This window comes from Anolis carolinensis, chromosome 1, assembly GCF_035594765.1.
Source record: "Anolis carolinensis isolate JA03-04 chromosome 1, rAnoCar3.1.pri, whole genome shotgun sequence".
NCBI classification, from domain to species: domain Eukaryota; kingdom Metazoa; phylum Chordata; class Lepidosauria; order Squamata; family Dactyloidae; genus Anolis; species Anolis carolinensis.
The window spans coordinates 325865950-325881539 of NC_085841.1; the positions used below are offsets into that span (position 1 = coordinate 325865950).

Here is a 15590-nt window from a genome sequence, read left to right on the forward strand (position 1 = left end):
ACTCGCCCGTCTGGCCTTCCTAGCAGGCCAGAAAGCAGCGGAGGTCCCTCCAGGCCGCGATTGCGGCCTGGAGGGACCTCCGCTGCTTTCTGGCCTGGTAGGAAAGGCCAGACGGGCGAGCGGGAGTAGCGGAGGCGGAGCCAGCTCTGACGCCGCTCCCCCCCCGCCCAGCGTGCCTTGGCCCCGCCTCCCACGCTGCGTGGGAGGCAGGGCCAAGGCACGCTGGGCGGGGGGGGGAGCGGCGTCAGAGCTGGCTCCGCCTCCCACGCTACTCCCGCTCGCCCGTCTGGCCTTCCTAGAAGGCCAGAAAGCAGCGGAGGTCCCTCCAGGCCGCAATCGCACACTGGGCACACTGGGCGGGGGGGAGCGGCGTCAGAGCTGGCTCCGCCTCCGCTACTCCCGCTCGCCCGTCTGGCCTTTCCTACCAGGCCAGAAAGCAGCGGAGGTCCCTCCAGGCCGCAATCGCGGCCTGGAGGGACCTCCGCTGCTTTCTGGCCTTCTAGGAAGGCCAGACGGGCGAGCGGGAGTAGCGTGGGAGGCGGAGCCAGCTCTGACGCCGCTCCCCCCCCGCCCAGCGTGCCTTGGCCCTGCCTCCCACGCAGCGTGGGAGGCGGGGCCAAGGCACGCTGGGCGGGGGGGGGGGGAGCGGCGTCAGAGCTGGCCCCGCCTCCCACGCTACTCCCGCTCGCCCGTCTGGCCTTTTCAAGCAGGCCAGACGGGCCAGGGCGCACTGGGCGGGAGGCGGGGCACCGTCAGGGCGGTGCCCCGCCTCCCGCCCAGCCTGACGGCGCCCCCCCGGGCCTGCGCCCGAGGCGGCGGCGTCAGCTGCCGCATGAGTGGGGCCGGCCCTGATTCTACAGTATAGATGCACCCAGAGAAGAGAAGGAGGAGGAAAATTTGTGGGAGGGAGGCTCACAGGTGCTTTCAAAGGCAGCTGCTGTGGTGTTTATTTTGCATAGAGTTTCCACTGGAGAAGCACAATGAAATACATGTAATGTATGGAAGTAGTTTGAGCAACTCTAGAGACCAGGGTAAATCCTGGGCTTTACTTTCTCTACAGTAGTTGTCCTTCGACCGTGGAATGACCTGCCAGAAGAGATTTGACACCTAAAGACCCATCAGAATTTAAAACAGTATTAAAGATCTATTTCTTCTGGCTTGTCAAGCTTGTCAGCTTTAAACTTTTAGTTTTACATTAGCATTTATTAATATGCATGATTTTAATGTATTGTAACCAATGCCTAGGTCATGATAAAATCAATGCCATGATTTTAATGTATTCTAACCAATGCCTATGTGTTTAATATATGTATTTTAAAGATGTTGTTCCCCGCCTCAAAATTTAAAAATTATTACATCATCATCATCATCATCATCATCATCCAGAAAATTTGGTACCAGAGGCAGAAAGAAATAAAACTTAGTATACCACAAAACAGAAGAGTCATTTATTTAATTTTAGCAGGTCTCAGCACACTTTTCAATTAAAACATAACAATATTTTATTCAGTAACTTTTTAATTCAAATAGAACAATGGGAGACAGGTTTAGTACCAACAAAATGGAGAGTGCTTTGAATGCGCTTTCCTGGTTCTTGGCAGGGGGTTGGACTGGATGGCCCATGAGGTTTCTTCCAACTCTATTATTCTATGATTCTATGAGTGAAATAGAGTGCTTATTGCCTCCAAACTATCTCCTATATTTAATAACCTGGATAAAAAGGGTGACAGTCACCCTAGGTTAAAAATCCTGCTCTTGAATGCCAGGTCAGTAAATGGAACAACTGCCATCAGGACTTGTTTTTGGATGAGCATGCTGACCTGGTTTGAATCACAGAGACCTGCTTGGATGAGACCTGGGCGGGGTGGGGGGCTAATCTCTCTCAGCTCTGCCCACCAGGATTCTCTGTACAACAGCAGGCAAGGCCTGGGGGAGTGGGGAGGTATAGTTGCAGTGGTCTTTCATGATTCCATCCCCCTGACCAGGTTCCCCATCCCACAATCGAAAGCATTCAAATATATTTACCTAAAGATGGGTAACCGAGACAGAATAGAAATTCTGTTGGTGTACCATCCACCCACTGCTCAACAGTCTCCCTTCCTGAGCTAGCCAGGGTGGTTTTGAGGTTGTCTTTGGAGTCTTAGCAGCTAATAGTGCTGGGAGACTTCAACATATATGTTGAGACTGCCCTGCCGGCTCAGGACTTATGGCCTCCATGACAACATGGGTCTGTCCAAAGGGGTATTTGGCCCTATCTGTGTTGCTGAACACACTTTGGACCTTGTTTTCTGTGCAAGACGGGATGATGTGGAGTGGAAGAACTTGTCACAGTTCCGTTGCCATAGACCTATTCCTACTTGGTCAGGTATAGACTTGCTGGGACTCCAAACCTCAGGGATGGGGGACCAATTAAGATGGTCCACCCCAGGAGGCTTATGGATTCCTGACAGCTCTTGGGGACTTTCCTGTCACCTTGGCAGGCAATTCTGTTGAAATTCTGGCTGACCTCTGGAATGGGGAAATGGCGAGAGACACAATTGCTCCTGAACATCCCCTTTTGCGGAGCAGAGCCAAACCAGCCCCTTGGTTTTTTAAGGAGTTTGAGGCGATGAAGCAAGTGAAACGGAGACTGGAGCGATGTGGCCTGAGAACTCGAAGCGAATCTAACCAAGCATGGGCTATATTTGAAAGCCTGCTCTGAGGCAATGGGGGCAGCAGAGAAATCATTCATTGATGCCACCATTGTATCTGGAAGGATACAGCTGAATTGTTTCAAGTAGTCAGAGGGCTATTACATACTGGTCCTCAAGGATACATCCCTGACCATTCAGCAGCTCACTGTTAAGAATTTGCACAGTGTTTTGCAGATAAAGTCACTCAGATCCTTTCCAACTTGGGTGCTATTATTGATACAGTTCCAATGGATGTAACTTTGGCCCCTGCTTGCTCAGTATTGGTGGATACCTTTCAATCTGTGCAGCCTGAGGATGTGGACAGGGTCCTTGGAGAGATGAGAACTATCACATGTATTCTAGATCCTTGCTCTTCCTGGCTGATCAAACAGGCCAGAGGGGGACTGGCATTGGCAAAGGTGGTCAATGCCTCCTTGAAAAAGGCAAAATTCCAACTTGCCTAAAGGAGGCAGATGTGAGACCTATATTTAAAAAAGCCATCACTGAACCCCTCTATAATGGACAACTATCAGCCAGTATCCAACCTTTCCTTTCTTGGAATGTATGGTGGCTTTCCAGCTCCAGGGATTTCTGGTTGGAATAGATTATCTAGATCCATTTCAATCTGGTTTCAGGCCTAGCTATGGAACAGAGACAGCTTTGGTTGCCTTGGTGGATGACCTACACAGAGAGCTAGGCAGAGGGAGTGTGTTCCTGTTGGTTCTCCTGGATCTCTCAGCACCTTTCAATACAATTGACCATGGTATCCTTCTGGGTCATCCCACTGGAATGGGACTGGGAGGCACTGTTTTACAGGCCATGGTGAGAGAGCATCGAGGGGTAGGGCATCAAACCCGCCAACGAAGTTGATTGTTGTTGTTGGAAGGAGTATGGCCATGGTGCTTTTGGGGCTGGTGGTGCTTCCTCTGCTGGCAGTGATGGTTTGATTGGCTTTGTCTAGCCTAACCCTAACCCTAATCACCAAGGTGAAAGAAGAAAGTGCAAAAGCTGGGTTGCAGTTAAACGTCAAGAAAACCAAGTTCATGGCAACTACACCTATTGATAACTGGCAAATAGAAGGAGAAAACGGGGAGGCAGTGACAGACTTTATATTTCTAGGCCCGAAGATCACTGCAGATGCAGACTGCAGCCAGGAAATCAGAAGATGTTTACTTCTTGGGAGGAGAGCAATGGCCAATCTTGATAAAATAGTGAAGAGCAAAGACATCACACTGGCAACGAAGGTCCGCATAGTCAAAGTAATAGTATTGCCCATAGTAACTTATGGTTGCGAGAGCTGGACCATAAGGAAGGCTGAACGAAGGAAGACAGACGCTTTTGAACTTTGGTGCTGGAGGAAAATCCTGAGAGTGCCTTGGACCGCAAGAAGATCCAACCAGTCTATCCTCCAGGAAATAATGCCTGGCTGCTCACTGGAGGGAAGGATATTAGAGGCAAAGTTAAAGTATTTTGGCCACACCATGAGAAGACAAGAAAGCTTGGAAAAGATCACGATGCTGGGGGAAAAGGAAGGAAAAAGGAAGAGAGGCCGACCAAGGGCAAGATGTATGGACGGTATTCTTGAAGTGACTGGCTTGACCTTGAAGGAACTGGGGGAGGCAATGGCCAACAGGAGCTCTGGTGTGGACTGGTCCATGAGGTCACGAAGAGTCGAAAACGACTGCGATTGAGCAGCAGCAGCGGGTTGTCTGTAACCCTGATTGGCAAAGGGTTGGTGATGGAACCTTTGAAACCGATGTGGATACCAGGGAGTTCACTGAGCGTGGGATTGTTCGACTCCACAATCAGCTGCCAGAATCTTAAAATCTTGGTTGGATTTTAACTTGTCATCTGTTCCAGCATTGAACAGGTCAAGTGTGTCGAAGGGTAGGTCTTCGATAACCTGCCTGTAGGAGGAAGACAGGCCAGAAAACCTCAGCCAGGAGTAGCGGCAGATCGTGACAGCGTGTGCTATCATTTTGCCTGCAGTGTCACCGGTATGCTTGGCCATTTGGATTTGATGATAGGTCAAGGAGGCTGCTTTTTGCTGGATGGTCATAAGTACCGGTGTGGGAGGTACCGGACATTGAGCCGCGGAGTCGGATTGGGCACGGCGAGTCTCTTCATGGGTTCATTTAAAAGCAATTTTCATTGCCGAGGTGGATGGAGGGGCTCCTAGGTGGGATCGGACCGAGGCTGCTGAGACCACCAAGCTCGACATTGACTAGGGGCCCACCTTGCCTGACCGGGTCGAGACAGTAGCGGTAGTTACCATACACGGTGCTTTCGAGGTCTTAGAGGCTGTCGAGGTCCTGGAGCCAGTCGAGGCCATCGAAGTGGTAGGTGGAGGGGCCAAGGTGGAGGTCGATAGCGTCAGAGCGAGAGACCTCTGATAAAGGAGTGCCTTTAGGCGAGCCGCTCATTTTTTTCTCGCCTGGGCTGTGAAGGCGAGGCAATAGCGGAAGGAGCTGACGTCATGGCTTTTGCCAAGAGAGAAGGCACTTTGCATGGCCATCGGAGTCAGGAATTTTGGCTGCACATTCTGTGCATTTCTTGAAGCGTGTAGTCAACATGGGAAGATTCCAATGTGAACCTTGCGGCAGAAAAAAAACAACTGGGGAGCATACACCCAGGGCCAGCTTTTATGCCCTCTGGGGAGAGGGGCGGGGTTACCACCAAAATTTGAAAGATTCAGCTTGGAAGACTTTCCATTGGAGCCTTTCGCAGGCACAGTTATCTCCACTAGTGTGCATTCACAGAGTACACGAAGAAAAAGAGGAATTCAGCCTGTGCTGGATGGGGTTACACTCCTCCTGAAGTCACAGGTCTGCAGTTTGGGAGTCCTCCTGGACTCAGCGCTGAACCTAGAGGCCCAGATGTCAGCAGTGGCCAGGAGGGCCTTTGCACAATTAAAATGTGTGTGCCAACTGTGTCTGTTCCTTGAGAAGCCAGATCTGGCCACGGTAGTACATGTCTTAGTTACATCCCGTCTGGATTATTGTAATGCACTCAATTGTGGGGCTGCCTCTGAAGAGTGCTGAGACTTCAGCTAGTCAAAAGAACTGCAGGCAGCATGGTAACTGGGGCTGGCTACAGGGAGTAGACAACCCACCTGTTGCAGCAGCTGCACTGGCACAATTTCCAGGCACAATTCAAAGTGCTAGTTATGACCTTTAAAGCCCTAGATGGTTTAGGTCCAGGCTATTTGGCTGACCGCATCCCCTTGTACAAACCTGCCCAGGCCCTGAGATCTTTAGGACAGGCTCTTCTCTTGGTTCCAACTCCATCTCAAGCTTGGGTGGTAGGTATGAGCGTGCCTTCTCAGTGATTTCTCCTCGGCTCTGGAACTCCCTGCCTAGGGAAGCCAAAATGGCCCCCTCCCTGGTTTTAGCCTGCCTTCCAGCATCAGGCTAAAACCTTCTTATCCAGTCAGGCTTTTAAAGTTGAAGGTTTTAAAGATCTAGTCATGAGATGCTGTGGTTTTTAACTTTGAATATGTTTTAATGGATTTTAGCTGTGAATTTTTAAATAGTTTGTATTTAATTATTTTAATGTTCACATATTTGTATATTTTAAATTGTATCCTAATGCTTTTATATCAAGCCGCTTTGAGTCCCCTTTGGGAGAAATAAAAGCGGGGTATAAATAAATAGTATTAATTGCCAGGTCAGGTAAGTTTTGCTTAAGAAAACATGAACATTTTGAACTTTCCAGAGACCACTTGAAAGCGGTCTTTTGAAATCTATCTAAGGATGAATTATTTTTTCTCTTTTGTCAGCCTCCACTTTCCCCATAATTTCTATTTTGGTGGCCAAATTTTAAAAAAATGTATTAGGTAATTGATGAGGGAGACTTTTCTCTCCGTTATTCATTAAAATACTGGAGCAGCTGCTGTTTACTTTTCCTGTTGTAAACAGGTACACACCACTGCAGTTGGACAGAGTAGAAGTTTGCTGTTTCCTAGATCAAGCTTTATTACATATTTTACTGCAAACATGCTGCTGAAAATCTGTTTCTTTTCACCTTCCACCAAATGCTAAATAACTTTCAGTTAAACATAGGGAGCAAAGTAAGACTGGATGTGCATAAAAAGATATTGTAAAAAAGAGCTTCACTTGTCAGAGGTTTTGTTAACTAGATATGGCTAGAACAACCCTGTGGCACTTTAATGACTAATAATTTTGTCATGGCCCAGGTTTCATAGACCATATTACAGCCATCTGTCCATACTTGCTGTTTCGATTTTTGCAGATTTGATTATTCAGATTTCATTAAAATGTCCTTTCTAAGAAACTCTAGGTCCTCCAATGTCACTGTATGGTCATCTTACAGCTAATGTCAGCGATAAGAGTCATGCTGAAAGATCTAGAAATTTGTAGAGATGCTCTCTCTGTTAAGAAAATAGCAATTTATTTGAATTTTTCCCTTTTAATGGGGCCCTATTTCCTTAAGCCCAGTGAATGTGGAGGGCTAACTGTAATTTAAGGTGCCAAAGAAATAAATCATACCTCTCAGGCAGGTTCCAGATGGTGGTGCTTGGGGATAGTTGCTTCTCAAAAAAGGAGCTGTTATGTGGTATCCCACAAGGTGTCATTCTATCCCCAATGCCTTTTAACATTTACATGAAGCCGCTGGGAGAAACCATCCATAGGCATGGGGCGGGGTGTTATCAGTATGCTGATGATAGCCAAATATATTTCTCCATGTCTTCAAAAACAGCTCTAGCTAAGGATAGCATGCCTCCTCTGAATGAATGCCTGAAGGAGGCAATGGGCTGGATGAGGAATAACTGAATTCAGATGAAACAGAGGTGCTTGCAATCAAGGATCCTAATCTGGGGTGGAGGCGTATCACCAGTTCTGTATGAGATTACCCTGAAAGACTGTTTGCAGCTTGGGAGTGCTCCTGGATCCGTCTCTCCAAATGTCAGCTCAGGTAGATGCGACGATCAGCAGTGCTTACTACCAGCTTTGGCCGATATGCCAGCTGCATCCCTTCCTAATATTGGAGGACTTAAAGATGGTAGTGCACATACTGGTAACCTCAAGGTTGGGGTTCCGCAATGCGCTTTACATTGGGCTACCTTTGTGCCAAGTTAGGAAACTCCAATTAGTTCAAAACGCAGCAACCAGACTGATACAGGAACATCCAAGAGTGAGCATATTACACTCATACTAAAGTCATTCCACTGGTTGTCAATTAGTTTCTAGACAAAGTACAATGTTGGTTTTGACCTTTAAAGCCCTACATGGTTTGGGTCCTGGTTCTATACAAGATTGCTTTCTCCCAGGGGGCTGGGGCAGCATCTACTCCAGCCTGCCATAACCTGGCTGGTGATGGTCACCCAGAGGACCTTTTCATCAACTGCCCCAAGACTGTGGAATGACCTACCGGAAGATATTTTACAGTTAGATTAGCTATTGGAATTTAAGATACAATTGAAGACCCATCTCTTCCAGGCCTACCCTGCCAATTTTGAGTTGTGAATTTAAATCTGCATTTTATCAGCGGATTTTAAATTGTATTTTAACTCTGTATCTTGTTGTATGTCTTTTATCTCTTGTTTTAATGATGTTGTATACCATCTCGAGCCACAGGGAGTGGCGAGAAATAAATTTATTATGATTGTTATTATCTGTATTTTGCTATAATAGCCTAAAAAGGCACTTTGACTCTCAGTTTGGTTGAGATTAAGGTTATGATAGTACAGCTACTCCTTCCAAAGCACAGTCCAGTCCAGTAATTAAGTTTTCTAGATTATATTGAATCCTAGATATTACAATTTTGATTTGATGATATAGTCATTGATAGAATTCTCTGATAAGTGCCATTTGAGACAGATAAGGTCGGTTGAAGCTTTTTATTATATGCAAAGAAAAACATGATGTCCCTTCTCATTTTAGATAGAGAAACTGAGCAGACTAACAGCTCAGCAAGTCAGTTTATGGCAAGGTTGAGAATGAGGCAGCCCTCCAAATGTTTTAATTACAATATTTATATCCTGCTTCATATCACAAGATCTTCCAAGATAAAGGAGTCTTGAAGCAATTTAGGAACTTTTAGATTAAGTGTAGAGAGGAATAATTCAAACTGATGAAAAACGTATTAAAAATTAACACCCAAAACAAGTTTTTGAAAAGCTTAAAATCTATACAAATCTTGGCAAAAATATTAATTTCCAAAGGCTTTGATAATATGCACGTTTTATGCTGGTGCCAGAAAACCAATGTAAATGTCAGCCAGGCCTCATAAGGATGGGCATTCCAGGGCACCAGAGCATTCTCCCACCAGTGTGACTTAGGGTGCATCTACACTGTAGATTGAATGCAGTTTGATGACACTTTAATTACCATGGCTCAAGGCCAGGGAATCCCAGGAATTGTAGTTTGGTTAGGCACCAGCACTTTGGCAGAAAATGCTAAAGACGTTGCAAAACTTCATTAGAGACCTTCCTCTAATTATACAAGAGCACTTTGCTCTTATACAACTCTGTTCTCCTCTGACTTTCAGATATTATCTTCAGTCTAGTTCTTTATGGGACTACATTAAAGTGTAGTCCTTGAAAAACACAGGTTTCAGTCATTCTCTTATAATTTCTGTATCCAGAGAAATGCCAGAATTACCCAAGAGTTTAGGCAAAAGTAATTTTATTGTTGACTAATTAGCTGACATTTAGGAAATATTAGAAATGTACAAAATGTCATCAAGGCATTTCTGAAGAACACCCTCCCCCCCCCCCCCCAAAAAAAAAAATTACAGCATTTTAGAAAATAAATAAATTAGGGTAGCTATTCCCAAGACACCTGCAGGAGCGCATGGTGAATAGTATGGTCACAAGCACTGGGACAATCCACAGTGAAACACTGGTAAACATTAATACAATACACATTTAAGAGATGTTATTGCTGTATCTTGGCAGTAGTAACAAATCCTGGCATCCATTCTCAGCTTCAGCCAAAACAATGCAACCAGTAGTGACAAAAAAGAAAATATTTTGAAAATGTTCTCATTTTATTTTTATTTTACTCACAAAACTGTATAAACATATAGTGCTGGAAGAACTGTCCTGTAGAAAGAGGACAATTAATTGATCATTTGAAGTACAAAACACAAAGAAAACAGAATGTTAAGGATTTTTATATCCTCAAAGTAATTTTTTTATAAATACAAAAAGACAAGGTCACAAATTATTTGACTGCTAAATAAATATCGACGTAATAAAGTAAGATCGAGTCTTTCCAACTAGCACTGGCACAGTCATTTAAAGAATATGAAAAATATGAAATTACACTCATTCACGTAGTGTCAAAAACTTTAGTCAAGTGACTTTAGATTTTAGTTGTCCATTGTGATGAAGATAAACCTTCAGAAAACAATGCCGTACGCTCTACAAAATCTAAAGAATATAACAATATTGCCTGGTGCTGAAAAAAATATTCTGGAAGGCTTTTGGACATAAAAATTGGTCTTTAAAAATACAATTCTCAGCTTCTGTAAAACAGTACTGTTATTCAATACCTATCTATCAAAGGTATTAGACACTGAACAAAACTGTAGCAAAGATAATCTTTCCTACATTCTCCTGAGTGCATAATAAACAGAGCATAGTGCAGGCCACACTTCCAAGGTGTGGCAGATGTTATTGCTTTGTATAGCTGCATGATTTCAGTGTTTCATTTTCCATGAAAATGAAGAGGAATCCTCTAATTAAAGTCCTTTTGAAGAAAGAGGTTAGATTCGTGATCTCTTGGTTGCTGGAGCAGCATGGTCCATGTAACCAGATGCAACTGGAAGTCCAAGCTTTTGAGCCTGAGTATGAAAAAATGCCTGAAGTCTTGTCCCAGCCTTTGCTTCACTTGTATTACGTGGATTATACTCAAAGCAGTTCGAAAACATCAGCTCAACGTCTTCAATGAACTCCGCTATGGAGAAAAATATGCATATACATTTGATGCATAATGTTGTACCCCACGGATACAATATCCAAAACTATTATGTCCACAAATATAGACCATTTCAGGTGTTCTAAAACAGGTTAAACACATAGAAGGGGGAAAATGCTAGCTTTACCATTGTCCTCCACATAAAGAACTACTTCCTGAACAGGATTGTTTTGAAGGTTGCATTCCACATTTGGAAGGTAATAAAAATTGAAATGGAGAATACAGTTGCCACACACCCATTTGCTACACATTATTTCTGGAATGCCTGAAAAGGTCTCGCCAGCATCACACCTAGAACTAAATTATGCTTAAGTCACGTTGAGTACCTACTTCTGGTTAATGTTGCCCTAATGTCTTCCCAGTGTACTGAAGATTTCTTGCAAATGCAAGAGAAGAACAACCCTGTTTCGAAATATTCTGAACACATTGAGGGGCTATGTAAATTAAACTGCGTTTAAAGTAATAAACAAGATTAGTTTAGGCAACTTTACTTACAGGCTAGGTTGTATTCACATTTGTTCACTTTTTCACGGATTATGTTTAAGGCAATAGGTTTTTTGATGATATCATAATAGTCTGGCACCTGCATTTTTGTAAAAAGGTATAAAATAATTAATGCGTAAGTATTATAATCCATTCATACTACAAAATGAGATTCTTATCAAGCTTAAATCCAGTTGCTAGTTCCTACTAGAGTAGATCCTCTGAATCAACTGCTGACTATTTTAACAGCTATGTAAATCCCATTTATTTAATAGGTCTGCTCTAGCTGGGATGAGTAACTAGATTTGGACCAGATTTTCAAGGTTAAACAAACAGATGGTTCAAGAGGTCTTATTCAGAACTGTTACATCTTTCCATCTGCCTGCCCAAGGAAATAGTTCTACCACCTCAGTCTTTGGAGCAATCACAATGGATATACAGTAGAGTCTCACTTATCCAAGCTAAACGGGCCGGCAGAAGCTTGGATAAGCGAATATCTTGGATAGTAAGGAGCGATTATGGAAAAGCCTATTAAACATCAAATTAGGTTATGATTTTACAAATCAAACACCAAAACATCATGTTATACAACAACTTTGACAGAAAAAGTAGTTCAATACGCAGTAATGTTATGTTGTAATTACTGTATTTACGAATTTAGCACCAAAATATCATGATATATTGAAAACACTGACTACAAAAATGGCTTGGATAATCCAGAGGCTTGGATAAGTGAGGTTCTACTGTACTATCATTTATTTATTTATTTATTTATTTATTTATTTATTGCATCATTTCTACCCCGCCCTTCTCACCCATCAGGGGACTCAGGGAGGCTTACAATAACTCTGGGCAGCACAGTGTGTTAAAGCACTGAACTGCTGAACTTGCGGACCAAAAGGTCCCAGGTTCAAATTCCGGGAGCGGAATGAGCGCCCGCTGTTAGCCCCAGATTCTGCCAACCTAGCAGTTTGAAAACATTCAAATGTGAGTAGATCAATAGGTACCGCTCCGACTCCATGCAGTCATGCCAGCCACATGACCTTGGAGGTGTCTATGGACAACGCCGGCTCTTTGGCTTAGAAATGGAGATGAGCACCAACCCCCAGAGTTGGTTACGACTGGACTTAACGTCAGGGGAAACCTTTATCTTTTTATACTTTGAAACTAACTTGTTAAAAGATCTTATACCTTCATAGCTACAGAAAACTATTTAATGGGACTTGGCAATAAGCAGATTTTTTTGAATCACCTGACTGGCTGACTTTATTATCTAATGACATACTAGTAACTTTAAAATTAAAACAGGTACTTCTTCCAATGGTTTCCCATAATTTGGCTTTACTACATTTTTTTCAAAAGCAACTGATGATTGAACAACAGGTATTTTTGGGCAGAATACATTATTATAGTTTTTCACATACCCATATTTTGTCTCTCAAAAAGAAATACAGTAGTGTCTCACTTATCCAACCTTTGCTTATCCAACGTTTTGGATTATCCAACGCAGTCTGCCTGTCAATGTTTTCAATTCATTGTGATGTTTTGGTGCTAAATTTGTAATTATAGCAATTACTACATAACGTTACCATGTATTGAACTGCTTTTTCTGTCAATTTGTTAGAAAACATGATGTTTTGGTGCTTAATTCGTAAAATCATAATGTAATTTGAAGTTTGATAGGCCTTTCTTTAATCCCTCCTTATTATCCAACATTTTTGCTTATCCAACATTTTACTGGCCCGTTTATGTTGGATAAGCGAGACTCTACTGTAAGATGCAAAAGCCCAATACGGGCAGTTATCGAGTTACAAACATTTTACTTACAAATGACTCATAGTTAAGAACAGGGCTGAGACAAAAGTGAGAGCAATCGACCTCTTGGAAGCAAAATTCACTCCCAAAAGAGTTATCATGGGGAAAATATATCTCTACTGAAGCTTTCTCACCAATCCTTGTTTCTACAACAAGCCACATTTTTCAAAATCCAATTATCACAGGGACAGAAAGTGAGGTGAAATCTTCTGAACCAGGGCACAGACAGCAAAACCAACACCACAGGGGGCATCAACCCTTCCCTATGCTCTCCAAAGTATTATTTGGTTGGAGTTGCACTTTAAAATGTACCTGTTTTGACTTGCACATAAATTCAACCTAAGAACTAACTTACAGAACCTATCTTGCTCATAAACTTGGGAGACTGCATGTATGCTCAACAGCCTTACTAATTGATAAACCAACAGTCTTACAGGTTTTCTATACCACTTAAGGAGTCTTCAGGGAACAGTACAATTTAAGATGTTTTTTTCTACAATAACAAATATTCATTTGCAGTTTCTATAAGATTGACCCTCTACTCATAGTATTTTATCTTAATCATTTAAGCTAATCTTAGTATTTCAGGAAAAAAGGAAGACAGGTCACTCAGATGAATTCTAAAATAAATAGAGTAATATTCTATCATCCATATTACCGTAACACCTCTGGTATCAGTATTTTAGTACCTTGCCTCAGATATTGTATGTTTTCCACTTTGTAATATTTCCACGAAGTAGGTGCACTGAGTGTCTCAATTCTTAAAACTTTTAATAACATTCACTGCAGTTACAATTTAAGTATAGAAACTGTAATTCAGGTGTGTACAGCTACTTCCCCCATATAACAGAGGTACCATCCCAGATTTCTTGCTAGAACATGTCAATCAAAAACAGTTTTCACTACTGTGAAATTAACTTAGTTACCTGGATTTTGGAAACTAGCTTCATAAAAGGCCAGCTGTCATCATGACGTACTAGTTCCACAACCAGCTGCTCAAAAGCAGACAATTCATGTACTCCACTCTGACGCCCTGAACTTCTCCTATTCAATGGCACTTGAGAAGATTCTAGGGGGAAAGATCCAGGAAACCAATTATTTTAACCATTTGGGGTTCTATTTTGGCAGAAATGCAGGGGATTAAATAAACAAATGCACATATAACTTATTCAACGATGAAGAATTACTTTAGGCTAGGTTTTGTATGCTTTAAAGTGAGAAGCTTCTTCCTTGACAATTTACTAAGCATGAGGAAAACAGTAATCTCAAGATGCAAAAGTTCAACCAACCACCCTTGTTCATCTATCCTGGATACTTAGACCAGATAAGAGAAGGCTTTCTGTTTCTCTGGTATTTTCTCTTTGTTTTTCATCTAACCCAATCTAACGAACTTTAACATGCACTGGGAAGAGGGGGGTACTATAGCCAGCAAAGATCTTAAACTCCAAAATGAACTCCAAAATTCTTTAGCCATTATAATTTTAATTAAAGGATTCAACATACCTGTACATTGTCGTTTCCTACCCCTCTTTTTGGACTCTGAATCCTGAAGATGATTTTGTACTATAGAAACTGGAGAACTTTTCTTTTCACTTGAATCCACAGAGTCAAGAGTTCTGAAGCCAACAGAACTTAAAGGACTGCTAGCAGGAGTATTATCTGCTGTCTTCCTCCCTCTGCGTTGTCTTAGTGGATTGGTTAACTCTATAAATTCATCTTCTTGTAGCAAACCACAATTGTGACGAGTAGAACGGCTGTTAAGTCTTGATAATTTTGTTACTGATGGAGGAGCAGATTTTGTTTTCCTTTGGGCTCTCCCAGTACCTTTATAGGTAGATCCAGTTGATTTAGGTGTATTCTGCTGACTCCTAGAACTGTATCTTTTAGTAACTTGTTGCTGGTTGCATTGTCTTGAGATGACAGCAGCAAGTTTTGAAGCTCTTGTTCTTAGAGAAAGTTTTACCTGAGGTTTTCCTAATTTGGATAATCTGTAAGTAGTTATACAAGGATTAATGTGCTACCTTTCTGGTCTGTAGCCTCCCAAGTTGACAATTTTATACTCACATTTTATATCATTGAATAAAATCATAAATGATTCAACTCCCCCACATGGGAGAATTGCAACACTATATATATATATATATATATATACATATACACACACATACACATACACACACACACACACACACACACACTACCCTTCCATATAAACCTCTTATGGTGCCATGCCATTTAAATTAAAATAGATGCCACAACAGCTAAAACAATCACATTTAGCATTTCAAAAGCTGATGAATCAGAAGTCTCTGATGGTTACCAAAAAGATAATGAAGCAAACATCAAACCTCTTTAAGGAGATAATTTCATAAATAGTTCACCACAACTAAGAAGGCTCTCTTCCTTTTTGCCAACTGCTACACCTCTACTAGAGAAGGGCTTTTATTTAAATTTCAGTAGATGGACAACAGGGAGCTGGGGTTTTTCAAGTACTCTGGCCCCAAGCTATACAGGATTTGAAAGGTAAGCGCTCTGTTGTACTTAGAAACAGACTACCTCCTAATGCATGCATTAAAAATTGGTGAAGTATGTTTTAATATACTGGTCCTAGCAAAATGCTTTCCTTTTCAAATGTACTTATAAAGAACTAAAGTAAAGGACAGCATCTGTTTATTTG

General features: G+C 42.4%; 1 protein-coding gene across 2 annotated transcripts in view; it reads right to left on the reverse strand.

The window, feature by feature from the left end:
• Positions 1 to 9662: 9662 nt before the first annotated feature.
• baz1a (bromodomain adjacent to zinc finger domain 1A) overlaps positions 9663 to 15590 on the reverse strand; it is a 65750-nt gene continuing 59822 nt past the window's right edge. For both annotated transcript variants that reach the window (XM_016991064.2, XM_062968259.1), the window contains 4 exons: positions 14417 to 14901; positions 13840 to 13982; positions 11111 to 11198; positions 9663 to 10594 (listed from right to left, as the gene is read on the reverse strand). In XM_016991064.2, the coding sequence (XP_016846553.2) occupies positions 10404 to 10594; positions 11111 to 11198; positions 13840 to 13982; positions 14417 to 14901 (907 nt within the window). In that variant the 3' untranslated portion in view covers positions 9663 to 10403. The remainder of the gene's footprint in view (positions 10595 to 11110; positions 11199 to 13839; positions 13983 to 14416; positions 14902 to 15590) is intronic.